Source organism: Strigops habroptila, chromosome 1 (assembly GCF_004027225.2).
Source record: "Strigops habroptila isolate Jane chromosome 1, bStrHab1.2.pri, whole genome shotgun sequence".
In the NCBI taxonomy this organism is placed as follows: Eukaryota; Metazoa; Chordata; class Aves; order Psittaciformes; family Psittacidae; genus Strigops; species Strigops habroptila.
This window is the reverse complement of record NC_044277.2, coordinates 4,464,860-4,481,356: the sequence shown is the minus strand read 5'-3', so window position 1 is coordinate 4,481,356 and position 16,497 is coordinate 4,464,860. Positions and strand designations below refer to the sequence as shown.

Genomic DNA, 16,497 nt, shown 5'->3' with positions numbered 1-16,497 from the left:
CTTCCTAAACAGAAAATCTTGATCAAAATTTTCTGATCAGCTTAATCTTCCCTGAGTGTCTCTTTTTATACCTCAATTATGTTTCAGTTCTGGCAGGCTTCCTACTTCTAATATGTCTGAAGAAGTTATTAGCTTTCATAAGTTCAGCAAGTTATGCCTCAAAATCTTTTCTGGGCTTATGTTCCTCCCCCACCTCATTTAATTTAGCAGGATTGACATTCCCTTCTCCTTTCTATGTTTGGACACAACATTCACTTTTATACAGTAAACTTCTTCTTTTCCTCCCCTAACTGCTTTTATTTTGCTGTTTAACTACCCTTGCTTTTCCATTCTTATTTATTTTAATGGAGAACACATTTACTGAGAATCTACTGTGACATCTTTAAGCAGTCTCAATGCTACGAGCAAACATACCACTCCTTTTAATTTCTTGGAATTACCTTCTTTACTTTTATGTATCTCCTTTTTAATACTACTGTCAAGGTTTTATTTTAAAATCAGACATTTATATTTATCCTACATTTTATTTCTAATACTTGCAGTCTCGTTTCCTGCGACCTAAATATGAAGAACAGGAGAAATAAAAGGAGGAGCACTATGGGATTAGGCAGGAAGAACAGCAATCACAGGGCAGGAATGGCAAGCAACTAGCTCAATGAGAAAAGCTCTCAAGAACCTTTGCTATGGCATTCCACACTGGGGAAAAAGGAGAAAGTCATAGCAAGACATAAACAAGGGAACAGGATACGGCCAGGTGAACATACAGCAACAAGCTGCTCCAGCTGTCCCTCAAAACAAGAAGTAGTTTTAAATTCTCCATGCTCTACAGTAGCAGCAGTTTATAGATTATCCTCACTCCTTTCTCCAGCGAAACACTATTTAGTACAGCTCAGCAAGGGCTCATGCAGCTTGATTTCATTTTCCTAGGTGTTTGGGTGGAAATTCAAGACAATGTTTGAAGTAAAGATGCTCAGAAACTGAGTCTGGTCTTTACTGTTGCCAATATGCTTAGCAGAAGGGTTACGCTTAAAGGCATTTACACATTCGCTTTTGGTCTAGCTGTCAATTTTTATGAGCCCAGTTTAATATTCTTCCTTATTTCCCATATTTCTACAGAGCAATTTGAAATTTAAATCTCGCCAAGTGAATGCATATGCAATCTGTTCTATAAATAAAAACGTCTGTAAAATACTGCATAGTTTCCTCTTTCAAGCTGTGAGATAGAAAGGCATATTTTAAGAGTTGTCAGACACTGCCTGACATCATCAAATTACGATCAGTCCAGGCTTAACCATAATTTCTGAAGATGAAGGTTTAGGGGTTTTTTTCTTAGATCAAGCTCATCACTTCTTTGCACAAGGCACAGACCTCACAGTTGACATGTCAGCCATCACCTGAGCACTGCAGAATTGAAAAGAGGATAAAAAGGTTCTGAAAGCGATCTCAGATTATTGGTGTGCAGTCCTTGGTCTTCCAGCTACCAACAACTCCAAGCTGTCAAAGGCATCAAAGTGGTCTGCCCGGCCAACACTGACAAGTCTATCACAACTGATCTAGAGGATGAGGGGAACTGAGATAGCAGTCAGCAGAAATTTGGGCAGAAATTCTTCACTGGGAGGATAATCTCAGCACAGGCTGAGAATAAGCATCTTCTGGATGGTGAGAGATTGTTTTCATGAGAAAAAAGCTTGGAGCCAAACTTACAAACTTCTATGGTTTGCGTGGCATGGATCAACATGTCAGATGATTTTGAAGTGCCAAGTAATAGCCAGTAGTGCAGTAGGGATGGAACGCTGCCATCATGGAGGTCAGAATCATATCAGTGAAATTAAGACAACTAGGGATATGTCTGAAAATTCAACTCTGGACCTTTGAAAGGAACAAAAACCTTTGCCTTAAATATACCTATGCTTTTATCATCCCAACTGACCAAGCACAGCCATGGCATGCAGTTGCTATCTGAGACAAACCTTAAAAACAACTAACTCCTGACCAAGCAATGAGCTCAGCCACTCTGCAGTATCTCCTGTGCAATGCCTGTATGGAAATATATAAAGTAGGCATACTGAAAATCAAAATCCACACAGAGAAATCCTTCCTGATGGAGTCTGATGAACTCTGCTGATATGGTTTGCTTCTGAAGATAAAATATCCAGCTACAGCAAAGAAATCCCCTAAGTTCTGCATCACATGCAGGACCTCATCTGTCCTCTGGTTGAAGAGGAGTATCATAACAAGTCTTCTGTCAAAGATTTCATGTCTTCCAGCAGAATCAATGAGTGTGGCCAAGGTGATGAGTATCCACTCTGGGGAGGGCATGCTTCTATCATAGAAACATAGAATGGTTAGGGTTGGAAAAGACCTTAAGATCATATCAAAGGTGTATTTGTAATGAAGCTCTGTGTTTAGGCAGTCCCTAACAGAACCATAGCGGAGTTAACCCAGAATCACCTGCACACAATACACATCACAGTCCTTTTAAGTCATATGGATATTATCAATAAAGATCCACAACAAAATATTGGATTTTTCCCAAGTATCTGACCTTACCCGAATCGAATTCAGTGGGAGGTCTACACACAGTGTTATGGTTCAAAAAGCATTATGCAAAAGAGTGAGATTTAATTCCAAGCAACTTCGCAATTGCACATTTTAATTCTTAGTTAAAGAAAGAGTGATTCTCAAGGGCCTGTTAACGTTAAAACATAATGGCTTGAGATTAGAGCTTTTATGCAGAATTTGGTACCTCTTTTTTGCTAAGCAGAAGACTGCATTTTACATATTTATGTAACTAAATAGCTTAATTTTAAATCAGACTCTTAGCTTCCATGTTGTTAAAATAGTGACTGACATCTCCCATTTCCTTGATGATATTTTTACTCAGATTTGCCAGGCTGCATGGTTAGAAATTATAATTCAAGTAAACATATACAAAAGTTGTATTTTAAAATAATTCTCAAGTATCATTCAATTAAAATAAAAGAAAGTTTCATTTCAAACACAAATCAGTTTTGACTATGCATTTGGGCTCTGGGAGTAGAAGCAAGAGCTTCTAACTAATAGATCTTTCACATAACCACTAAATTTCATCTTCTGAACTCCTGCTTGAAGAAGAAATCAATTTTTTCTGTTTTCTGAAGTCTCAGTATCTCAACATCAACTGAACTAGTAAATTAACAGAATTAGATTAACAAACCGGAATGAATGTTCTTTTTCCTGTGTCTAGAGGCAGCTCATCCTAAAGACAAACAGGGTTAGAACATTAAGTTCCAATGCCAAATGCTTTAAGCTGAAAGTTACCAGCTAGAGTTTTCACTTCCGCTTGCTCTGGTTTTAAAGATGATCTGCAAACTACCTGATTTTTAAATAGAAGTGTGGGATTTGACTTATATTATCAATTACAGGCTTTAAAAAAAACGAAGTTTATTAGATTTAAGAAAAAACGCAGGCAAAAATTTAAGTTTTAAGAAGAGTCAGCATTCTTGATCACCAATGCTACTGTACTACTTCAGTTTCCTAATTCAACCTTTAATTGGTTAAAAAAACCCTGAATGTTTCAGTCATGTTCTTATCAGCGAAGAATACTAATTACAACACATTCTAGAAGTTCAAATTATAAGGGAAATGGTTCACAGACTTAAAACAGTCAGTAACATAAATCTTAGCATTCAAATCATCTCGCTTTTGTCCTCTACCACAGTCCAAGGTTGAAGGAGTTTTGTTGGTTTATTTTTCCCCTAATATTCTGACATTTTCAAAAGAACTATGAATTTTAAGTCATTCTCTATGCTAAATAGACCCTTGCATAACATCACACAATATCAATCTCATAAATACATTTCTGGCACTGTCATCCACACTCCAACTAGTTTGGAACACCACTAACCGCGTCTGAGCAACACGCTATCAATAAAAGACTTCAAATAAACCAGCGAGTTCTATTTTGGATGCCTTCAGGAGAGAAAGATGAAAAGATTCAGCTACTTTTCAAACGCACTGGAGAGCATTTAGTTTGATTTTTCAAAGACACTAAACATCCCTGTTACCACAGATTTACTCAAGCATATAATGTCTGAAGACAAGAAACAAAAACTGCCTTACTTCAAGATTTCAAACCTTTTTAGGATTAGGGATTAGCGATGTCATATGTAGACAAGCACAGCAGAAGAGCTTAAAACCTTGCCTTCAACCAAGCTTTCCATACATACATCAACTAAGCTTCATTAAAAGCCCTGGAGTATCCCAGGACCTTTTGACTGCAAGTAAGATCTACAGACAGAAAGATCATTTATTCCAGTTTATTAGTTCCTTTCAGCTCCTCTCCTTTCCCCTCTACTGATTTGAGCCACTAAACAGAGGGAATTCACCAGCAGGCAAGGATCTAAAGCTCAGCAGCGAATTTCTTTGCTGCAGGAGTCAATGAGGCCTGACATTTGGCCATAACTAATGGAGAAAAGAGAAAAACCACAACATGCTACTCCCATCCTCTTTATCATAAAACAAGGGAATACTGAGGGAAAAAATGCACTTTTTACCTTGCTTACTGTGAATAAAAACATTTTTTAAAACCTTTCATCACTAGTTCAATCCCTTTACTCTGGGTGATAAACAAACCTGCTTGACAACTGTTTTGTTTGTATTATGTATCTTAGGAAAAATACTTCACTTTTTGCTTTTGCAGCTGACTTTGTAAATGCTGCATGGTCCTTCCCCACAAAAGGGTTCTGTCCTGGGCTCAGCTAAAGCAGTCATTTTTCTCCTTCTTAGTAGCTGGTGCAGTGCTGTGTTTTCAACTTTAGCCAGAGAACAACGCTGATAACACCGATGTTTTCAGTTGTTGCTAAGTGATATTTACTCTGATCAAGGACTTTCTCAGTCTCATGCTCTGCCAGGGAGGAGGGGAAGCCGGGAGGAAGCAGAGACAGGACACCTGACCCAAACTAGCCAAAGGGGTATTCCATACCACAGCACGTCATGCCCAGTATATAAACTGGGGGGAGTCACCGTGAAGGCCCAGATCACTGCTCGGGTCGGGCTGGGTATTGGTCGGCGGGTGGTGAGCAATTGTATCCTCTCCCCTTGTTATCTCCCTTGTCATTACTATCATTGGTGGTAGCAGTAGTGGTTTGTATTATACCTTAGTTACTGGACTGCTCTTATCTCAACCCGTGGGAGTTACATTCTTCCAATTCTCCTCCCCATCTCTCTGGGAGCGGGGGGAGGAAGAAGGGAGGGAGCAAGCGGCTGCGTGGTTCTGAGTTACCGGCTGGGCTCAAACCACGACAGGTTCTCACACACAACTACCATTTCTAAAAATCATCCAGACACATTCATTCCATTGCATCCACTGACAAATCTAATAAATTCCACTGAAATTTATTGCCGGATTAAAAAATACCTTTTGAAAGAAACCACAGAAACTTAAACCTATTGCCCATGTTAAACAGCGTTTAATCCAACTCCGTCATGTTCAGCTTCTACAAGGTCATTGTCTCAAACACTGAGACAAGGATCATGCCTACTCTCTTAGATGAAATCTGTATCCGCACTATGAATGGTTCGTCAGAAAACTCATGGTAGATTCAGTCTGAACTACCACATACTCTTCTGAATTTACTTTTCAACCTCAATTCCTCTCAATCTCTTCATTAAAAGCACTTATGAAATCTGGTAGCATTTTTAAATAATACTTCTTTTTTTAATCCACGCATAAATTAAGCCATGTGATCATAGTCTTAATTCTTACAGAGGAAATAGAGCATTAGGCTTGAGGGAGTCAATCTACAGATGGAAAATATTAAAGGAATTTTTATTATAGGTTACTACACATCAAGGTCAGAACAGTAATATTTAAAGCTAATAACACTGTATATGTAATTGAATACCATCAATAAGCTACTTCCAGCATACATAGAATTCCATCTCTTCTGTGCTCTTCTTTACTTCTCAAAGTAAGTATATTTCAACTCAAAGCCACATTGTTTGAGTGTAGTACAGAAGAAAGTACAAATATCTTCCTTTTAAAAACCATACCTTGATCAGAAAGAAAATCCAGCATGGTCTGGAGCAGGAAAGACAGATGCCTGACACACAGAGCAGGATTGCCCATTCTTCTGGAAGCATATACTAGTTCATGAAGCAAACGCATCTGTACTGCAGCCCATCCTCTGTGAGTTCCTATAAAGTAAGCAGTCATTTACTACTTTTGAAAGGTAGAAGTCATCACAAAGTTATGTTTCCTTTATATACCAAGCAATAATTGAATGATACTTATAAGAATCACCCAATGGAACCAATAATTACAAAATCCAAATCCTGTACTCAAAAGAAAAATTAGGATCTTTGCATTTGAATATTTAAATGTGAAAGCAATTCATTTTATATGCTTGTCTATACTTGTCTATACTAAATATATGCTTGTCTACACTAAATTTATCATCAGAATCCAGAAAATGAAGTTACACTTTCCATGAAGTAAAAACAAAACGATACACAAAGCGTTTAATGTGTCTTATTTTTTAAATTCTCTGAACAAGAAATTCACATGAGATTTAGAACCATAGAATGGTTTGGGATGAAGGGACCTTAAAGCTCCTCTAGTTCCAACCCCCTGCCACGGGCAGGGACACCTTCCACTAGAGCAGGTTGCTCCAAGCCCCTGTGTCCAACCTAGCCTTGAACACTGCCAGGGATGGGGCAGCCACAGCTTCTCTGGGCACCCTGTGCAAGTGCCTCACCACACTCATAGTTTCATACAGAAACTTAATTTTTATCCAAATCAAGTATTTGTTAAATCTCTTTAAACATCAAGCAAAAGGTATTTTCTCTAAATTCTCTCCTGGCCATGAAAAGTCAATTAGAAGCAATAAAACTACATGACATGAGGCACATTTGCTGATTTTCAGTCTTTAAAAACTAAGTTTCAGGCTGTAAATCACTTCATATTTGCAAAGTATCTATGGTAACAATAAAGACATCATCACAGTGCAACTTTTCTTTCAAAACCATAATATGCAGTACTCTCCACAAAACTTAACCTGCTTTTAGTAGTAAGCAAGAGCAATAATTTCTAAGTAACAGCTATGCCAAGATGTGCAATACTTCATAAACTTCTACAGAATCTTCTTTCTAGTATCACCCTTCGGCATTTAGCAAACTTTTCTAGCAATACTTACTGCAACCAAACCTTGAAAGTCTTGTTATTTTTCACATGTGAAATGTTGTTCTTATCAAGTAGTTCTTAGAGTTTACAGTGATCTTTCCATATGTCACTGAAACAGCCATTTTAGGGGTAAAAATCAGACAAAGCACTTCAGTGCAACATGAAGGTAAGGTAAATGTGAAAGATAAACACCAATCATGTCATCACTTCTTGCAAACCTTCTACAGCCTCTTCTCCCACACAGTCCCACTCCAGTCTTCTCCTTTTCTATCACAGGCCACGGCATAATTGGGTTGGAAGGGACCTTAAAGATCAACTAGTTCCAACCCCTGTTCGTGATTGGGGCCAATATGTGGGCTCCTCCATGGTGTACAGATGTCTTGTCCCACAGGGTGTGCTTACTCTGGATTGGGGAAGCAGGAGGTGGCACAGGGTAAACTGTGTCCAGGCACAATTCCAGCACATCCCCTCTTCTGAGATCCTCTGTATCTTTCTGTCTAGTCCACTTGGCATTTTCTGCCTCCTCTTACAAATAATTTCTTTCAGTGACTGCTAAAATCACACCAGTTTTAAAAATAACCAACAATCCACACATACAGTGGGTTGTTCACATGCCTGTTTCATCAGTGGAGCTAAGACAGCTTGGAAGGTATCACCTAGTAGCTAGTCAGGTAAGTTTCTCCATGTACATCCTTGACTGAACTGACTGGATAGCTCCATTACTTCAACGGCTAAGTGACCTAGCACATACAGAACCAACCAAACTGACAACTGAAATTAAAACATCAAACTGGAATCTCAAAAATACCCAATGTACTCTCACAAAAGGGAGAATAATATTCCAGCTGCTGTTCATTGATATTTAAACCAGTTCAGAGGTTTTATACTAGTAAACTCCACCTCTTTTCCACCAGCACATGCACAGCCCATTGCTTGCTGCTCCTTTCCTGCAGCTACAACATTTAGTGAATGGTCCCAAAAATTCTACTATACAAAAGAATGCAAGTTTTGGGGCAACAAAGGTTTACTTGAAAGCAGTTCCCAAGCAGCATATTAGCTGTGTCTTCTCTCAGAGGAAAAATGCAGCATGGTATATTAAAATCAAGGCAACTTTATAGATTACTACTTTATATACAGCTTTGGATAACATTGATAAAATCATTGAAGCATAGTTTACCTAAAGAAAGGCAGGAGGCAGAACACAGCTTGCAGAAAGTGAACACAGTATTTAACAGCTACAGGAATTGGCATGTGTTCTTATGGACTATTTTTTCCTTTGGTTTTTAATAGATGCAACAAAATAGTAATTCAAATGGTATATAGCCTCCAAAACCTGTTGAAGTGTCTTAACCAAATGCTAAGCTTACAAATAATACCACTCTGATCTAATTTGTGGGAAAATGTGACAAATTTGACCCTACAGATAGGGTCAAATATATATAGATGTATAATTACATTATACATATGTCTGTCTATATATATATATATATACACATTAAAAAATATGCAAAAGACTCTTTCATTCTTTCATTATAAGATCAAACAGCACCAAATACCAGAAGAAATACAACTGCTGATGCAGAAGTTGAAGGAACTTTATTGAAAAAAATACTTGAAAATAAAACATGGTCTTTTTTGTACTGAGAAGTGTATAGTCAAAACCAAAGATCTTTGAAAGAAAAGTAGAAATGAAGCTCTCATAAATAAAACAATTATTTGCTGCCAACGGGGGAAATACAGCAATACATTCATTTAAGTCTTTGAAAGCAACACTAAGAAAAAGTGAAGGTGCAGTGTTAAAGAACTGCTATTTGCTGCAATTAGCTTTGGGTAAGCAAATGACATTGGCTTTATTTGATATCTCTCAAAGAAATCAGTTCTAGAAAGCCAGCTGAGTGACGTCCTCTGCTAATACTTTCCCAGAGACACTTACCTTTGCTGAAATCTTTAGGATCCAACGATAAGCTATAGCCAGGGAGGGTTTCCAAAAGCAGTTTGTAGCAGGCCCTCCAGCCAGGCTCGGGGATGCTGGGGGCTGCACACTGCATCGCTGCTATGCGCTTGAAGAAAGCAGACTTGCGGTGGAAGCCGATCCGCTCGTACAGCTCAGACAGAATGCTGTAGCGCTGGATTTTTTCTTCTTCTGAAAGCTGAAATGTAAAGGGGAAAAGAGAAAAGGATTGGTTTTAAGCAATATTTTAAAGCATATATCTGAGTTTAAAACAAAAAAAATAGCAGGAGGGGAGAAAAATGTAGTAGAGACATCTCCAACACTAAGAAGGCCCGGGAATTTGCATATAGTCAGTCATGACAGCTTTTACTGACAGGAGAACTTCAGCTTGTTTCAAGTTCAACAGCTAACAAAAGCAGCAAAGATAGAGCTCTTTAGCAACTTTATTTGCTAAAGAATAAATACTTATGTCAGTAATGTCAGTAGTACCAACAAGTAAATAGTCAAAACAGTCAGTAAGAGCTCCACATTTTATGGAAGATGTTTAACATGATCATAGAATCACAGTCTGGTTTGGGTTGGAAAGGATCTTAAAGCTCATCCAGTTCCAACCCCCTGCCACGGGCAGGGACACCTTCCACTAGAGCAGGTTGCTCCAAGCCCCTGTGTCCAACCTGGCCTTGAACACTGCCAGGGATGGGGCAGCCACAGCTTCTCTGGGCACCCTGTGTCAGCGCCTCAGCACCCTCACAGGGAAGAACTTCTACCTAATATCTAATCTAAATCTCCCCTCTGTCAGTTCAAAGCCATTCTCCCTTGTCCTGTTACTACATGCCTGTATAAAAAGTCCCTCTCCAGCACTCCTCTAGGCCCCTTACCTAACAATATTCATGTGCATAATAAGAACGCAAGAAAAAATACCATTTCTAGAATCTATTGATTTACCAAGTTAAACATTTTCATCCCTTTAAGATTGAATCTAATTAATAATCTTTAAATCTCAGGCTGCGAAAGTAAAAAAAATACTGTCTTGATTTTTTTATGTCTCTGATCTTGTAAGCCACAAAATTTTCATTCCATGATACTATACATATGCAGACCGCCAACTAGTGAGGAAGAATTTAGTGAAAGCCCCGTTAGGCTTAAAGTTGAAACAAACTTGATAAGGCACTACCAACATGTGCTTCTTTAGCTTATCAATATATTGGCACAAGTCCGAAGTAACCATTGTGTTCCCCTCTGGTTTGAATGACTATCTTGCTTTGAAATCAGACAGCCAAGAAGAAACTACTGCAAAACTCCGGAAACTACCAACTACTTCAAGCCTACATCCCGCTAACAAGCAATACTGAGTTCTGAAGGTGGACCAATGCTGACACCTAGCGCACAACACCTGGCATGCACAACCAAAAGCAACATAAAGTATTTTAAATGACTCTAACACGTTTTGCAAAGGCGTTTAAAATGACAAACTTCACCCAAAAATAGCTCTAAGGGACAGAAACAGTGTTTCTGCAACTCATTCTTCAAACCTGAAGGTATCAATCAGTGGATTCTGTGCATTTCACTTCAGATATTTAAACCTTCAAAAGTAAAAGATGATGCCACACTGGTTAACTTTAACAGAAATAATTAGGTCTTATAAATGAAGCTTCGAAACATCTTTTAGTCACTTAAATCCTAATATAACTACCAAAAAAAAGTCTGTTTTCAAAAGTCACTTCTGATTTTGGATATAGGGATACGAGAGACCTCAAAGCAGCCTTACTTTCCACAGAAAGCATCATGACCTTGTCTAGTAGTTCAGATCTTAGTACTTCAGGATACAAAGACACAGGCAGATAAGTCTAGCAAATCATTATAGAAAGTTTCAGACAATTTTTGAAGCTGAAGTTTCTATTTCCCTCAGAAATGAAAACACAAGACGAGGCCCAGTGCAAAAATACCGCCCATCCATATAAAAGACTAATCCCTACAAGAGTTGTAAAAAGGCAATTGTGCCAAGCTGAAAACTTTCATGAATCAATGCAGTTGGAAAGGACACAAGGCACGAAAATAAAATACAGAACAACTTGAAACCAGTTTATCAGAATCCCTAAAAGCTACTGCAAGAACATGAGGTGCCAGATTAACGTTACCTACTCTAGCAGGAAGAAAGCTGCTCCACATGTTTTTTTTCCTCCACCTAATGCATTCATTTTGATACCCAGTTTGATATCATTATCAATTCCATCATGCAGATAACTTCTGAAGATGTTGAACAGCATGGTGCCCTGTATCAAACCCTCAGAGACCCCACTTGTGACAAGCTACCAGCCCAGGTAAAAACCTTTCATCGCCACCCTCCAAGTGCAGCTGGCAGCCAACTTTCTACCCATTTGCAGACCACTCACCCGCTTTGCATCTTGCCAGTTTGTTTAAGAGAAAGCTACAGAAAACAGTGTCAAACACTCTGCTGCATTAACTCCCTAAATTCTGACTGAACTACAACAAAAATACATAGAATCAAAGAATTGTAGAATGGTCTGTGTTGGAAGGGACCTTAGACCTCATCCAGTTCCAACCCCCTGCCATGGGCAGGGACACCTTCCACTGGAGTAGGTTGCTCCAAGCCCCTGTGTCCAACCTGGCCTTGAACACTGCCAGGGATGGGGCAGCCACAGCTTCTCTGGGCACCCTGTGCCAGCACCTCAGCACCCTAAGATCATTCATTCTCACCACTCCTAAGCATTGCCATTTCTGATTTGCTCACAGTTTCATTGAACAAAATACTAAAAAAATCCATTGCAGATCTGTCCCAAGCAGCTATTTTTCTCTAGTAAAACATCACAACAAAACAACTGGATTTTTTTCTTCACAAGGGAGAAAAACCAAGAGTCTTTAATCTGAACCTAAGCCCTCATGTTTTTAGATGAACTCTGAATACCTTTTAAAGCAGACTCACAGATGTGAAAATCCTCCGAAGTCACAGCGAGAAGGAAGGTGGTGATACAGAAAATGAACTGAGGTCCCCTGAATCTGGGTAACTTTCACAGTTCAGTATAATCTGTCAGGCAAGAAAAGAATAAATGGACTTTCCACACTGACCTGACGAAGGTTGATATAAACTGCGTTCTGAAGAAACTCAGAGGCTTCCATGCTCCTTTTCTGTATTGCGAGGACTCTCACTGCCTTCACGCAGGCTTCCAGTTCAATCACTCCAGCATTCTTGTACTTGAAAAGGGAGAAAATTAAAATTATATTGAAGTATTGCACCTGTTAGATTTGATAAGTATTTCTGCTCAACACATAAATCAGCTGTCATATCTTCCAAACCCAGCAATTCCTTCATGCCAGTGACTATACTGTTAAATTATCAGCATATATCCAAGTGAAAATTAAGGTGTCATCTAAAATGTTATTATGCAAAACAATGGCTTTCAGCCTCTTCACTCACTTTCCTTATTCTGAGACATAACACAACTTTAGAGAGAGTTCAGATGAGGAGAAAAGTTGGGAATATCAGGATCATTTGGGGCAATGTCGTATATATGTGGGTGCAGGTGAGGTGTCTGCAACAAAGAAATAAATACTACCTTCACAGTGTAAGAGGTATGTAAGCAAAAGGGTCAGTTTTACAGTAATTCATCACCACCTGAAACTGTTCTATCGTGATAAATGAGGAATTAAACTTACCTTTTCTACTTATTATGAAATACTTTATATAGGACAGGATGCTGTAGCAACAACTTTCGTTTTACTGCATCAATTTTCTCTTTAGTTAAAACATTATCACTGATGACAAGTGAATTACGAACCATTCTGAGTTTTCTAGTATCTATTTACAAACCATTTTCTGTAAATGACTGTTGCAGTTATCCAGCTTCCTTAAGAAAGGCAGGAGACAAAGTAGATGTGCATTGATCTGTCTGAGCTCTGCAACGAACAGGCTATTTTCTAGACAATCCGATCTAGTTATTTCCTCAAACAATGCTGATATTGGATATTTCAGTCAGCCCATTTCCTGCTGAAGTTAAACTCTGCTTGAGTATTTATCATGTTTGAAATCTAATGAGGAAAATAAAGCTCAGAACAAAATGCAAGAGTTACTTCACCAAAGCAGTTATGTATTCCTCTCACAGAATCACAGAATCAACTGGGTTGGAAAAGACCATTAAGATCATCAAGTCCAACCATTACCCCAGCACTGCCAAGGCTGCCACTAAACCATGTCACTGAGGGCCTCATCTACATGGTTTGTGAACACTTCCAGGGACACTGACTCCACCACTGCCCTGGGCAGCCTGTTCCAATGCCTGACCACGCTCTCAGTGAAGAAGTTGTTCCTAATATCCAATCTAAACCTCGCCTGGTGCAGCTTGAGGCCGTTTCCTCTTGTCCTGTCACCCATTATGTGGGAGAAGAGACCGACTCCACTTCACTACAACCTCCTGTCAGGCAGTTGTAGAGAGTGAGAAGGTCCCCCCTGAGCCTACTCTTCTCCAAACTAAACCCCCCCAGGTCCCTCAGCTGTTCCTCATCGCACTTGTGCTCCAGGCCCTGCACCAGCTCCAGTGCCCTTCTCTGGCCCTGCTCCAGCACCTCAATGTCTCTCTTGCAGTGAGGGGCCCAGAACTGAACACAGGATTCGAGGTGCAGCCTCACCAGTGCCCAGTACAGGGGGACAATCACTGCCCTGGCCCTGCTGGCCACACTATTGCTGATACAGGCCAGGATGCTGGTGGCTTCTTGGCTGCCTGGGCACAAGCTGCTCATGTTCAGCTCCGTCAATCCGCACACCCAGGTCCTTTTCCATGAGCAGCTTTCCAGCCACTCTTCCCCAAGACTCTCATGTATTTATATCAGCAAAAACCATATCACTGGGGACTGAATCCATTTTAGAAGATGCTACAAAAGTTCCTTAAAGTGGTAACAAAAAATACATAGAAAGAAAAGAATACATAATGCTGCTTCCTCAGCATTAGAACTACAAGTTATTCTACCTTTATGTCTTAGACAAAAGCTAACTATGTTTGTGTTGAACAGTTACAGATCGGTCCCAAGACAAAGATCTTTGCAAGTAAAGTTGCAAAGATGCAAAGTTATTACTTGCTGAGAGCATAATGCATATTATTATAATCAAAATATAAATATACTGCCCAATTTTATCCTTCTAAAGAAATCATTCTTTCTAGATGAGCAACTTACCCTTAAGGTAACAAAAACCTGAATGCATACTTGAGAATTACTGTTCTATTGATGGATTCAAAAATATGTGAAACTAACCTCAAAGCTATCACCTTTCACTGCTCCTGATCATAAATTAACTCACATATGGAATTTATCTTGTTTCATTTGAAGAGTCCTCTTCAACAGACACAGAAATGCCACATCCTATTTACATAGCTTAGTCTAAAGATACTTTCAGTATCACACTAGAGAGATACCTGAAATTAAACAGTGATTAAAGCATAAATAACTACACTGCAATACAATTAAACTTATTTTACTGTCAATGTGGATACTGAGCCACTATTGTCACAGCATAATTTTTTCCTCTTCATGTTATGAATGCAAACATTAAACTACCTTATCACCTTTATATTATGCACTGAGCATTTGCACAAAGATCTAAAGAAATGCTCCAGCAGAGCTGAGAACTGTTTAACTTTTCCAAATCCTCTTTTAAAAATGTTTGTCCTTCACCTTTCCTCCATGACCCTCTACTTCTCCACATGCTCTAAATCCCAGCCTCCCTGAACAAGCCCTTAAGATCATATCCATTGTCAGCAACCTCTTCAGAAACTCCCGAATTCCCCAGAGAACCTTCCAGCAGGCACAGTAAATAAGCATTCAGCTTACACAATACATAACAGCATCACTAGAGTTGATGATGTATGTACTAAAGACCATAAACATGTGTAACAGTTAACATACATACCTTCAAATACCTAATACTTCTGCTTAGAGTGCTTTAAAAATATAAGACAATTAATCCAAAACCTCCAGGTACTACAAGGCACAGTAAATAGCTTACTCAGCACATTGCTGTTGTCTTTGACCTAAGTTCTGACATTCCCAGACTCTAAACCAAGCACTTCATTCAACAGCATAAATTATTCCTGTTTCTTCCATTATCATAAGGTTTACAAACTTTATTCCACGTGCTTTAGAAGATCCTCTGAAACCAAAACCACAGCAATTCATTATTCACAAGAATTTCAGAGAAGTTTGTTAAAATTAAGCAGGATTACCTTGCCATAGTAAGAAATGGCTTCTTTATATTTATCTATGATGTCTTCAGGACTAAGGCAATTCTTGGCACGTCCTATCTCAGCACTGGTATCTGCATTAATACCATTTGAAGTCAGAGCACCTGGAAGAGAACAGGGTAAGAAATGAGCAGAAGAACTTTCAGCAAATACTAAATATCTATGAAGAAAACTAGGATATGCTGTAGGTTTGACCAAAGCATACACAAATACTTGTTCTACATAGAAAGAAATCATGCCCTGCCTAGAAAACACTAGTTCTGTTTTACTATGCTAAAGAGTACAAATGAAAACTGGATTCAATCATAAAGCAGCAAACAGGAAATAATCTTTCACTTAGTAAAAAACAAATATCTTCATCATCTTTTGCACTTATCTGAATATTGAGATGATGAATATTAGATTACTAAAGCTAGATTGCCTGAATATGTAGTTTTAATCTTTCAATTATTCCTTGTTCTACTTAAAAACTGTAGTTTTAAAGCACATCTAACAAAAAAAATGCTATTTTTTATGAACTAGTTATTAGAACAGTGACCTCCTCCAACCATTTAAAACATACTTCTCTTCCCTCTGCCTAATCACAGAAAACCAAGTGTTATGTTGCAACAAAGGCCAGCAAATCTGAGCCTTCCATGTTTAATGGAAAATTACCTGAGGCCCAGCAAGAAATTGTTTTTCTTATACGAGAAAGAAGGCGAGAGACAGAAAGAGTGTTTACATAAATAAGGGGTAAGAAGCTAAAGTAGAAGCCAAGGAAATCTGGGGTATTACAAAGAACATGAACATTTTATGTCTAGAAATTAATTTTATTGCAGAGTTAACACAACAGAGTTGAAAACATACACCTAAGGTTTGGCAAGGTTCTGTAGATTTATACATGCTCAGCTGTAGGATTATATGGTAATTTATTTTTCCAAAAGGTTCCCTATCGAGATGGCAAAGGAATTTTTGTGTTTCAGAGCTGGACCTAACTCTCAATGGACAGAGAGTTAAAGTATCTGTTAAACATACTTTCAGAAATAGATGCTTTTACATGCTCAAATGCTAAAACAACTATTTGATACGTTTATCAACCTGCCAAGCACATCTGTACATTAATACCTTACGGTTTTTATGGAAGTTAAGTGTAA

General features: G+C 38.7%; 1 protein-coding gene across 2 annotated transcripts in view; it reads right to left on the bottom strand.

Annotated features, from left to right (window-relative positions):
- Positions 1-16,497, bottom strand: part of TRAPPC9 (trafficking protein particle complex 9) — a 481,851-nt gene that overhangs the window by 446,031 nt on the left and 19,323 nt on the right. For both annotated transcript variants that reach the window (XM_030504527.1, XM_030504536.2), the window contains exons 6-9: positions 15,347-15,468; positions 12,201-12,326; positions 9,096-9,312; positions 6,034-6,177 (exon numbers count right to left, since the gene is read on the bottom strand). In XM_030504527.1, the coding sequence (XP_030360387.1) occupies positions 6,034-6,177; positions 9,096-9,312; positions 12,201-12,326; positions 15,347-15,468 (609 nt within the window). The remainder of the gene's footprint in view (positions 1-6,033; positions 6,178-9,095; positions 9,313-12,200; positions 12,327-15,346; positions 15,469-16,497) is intronic.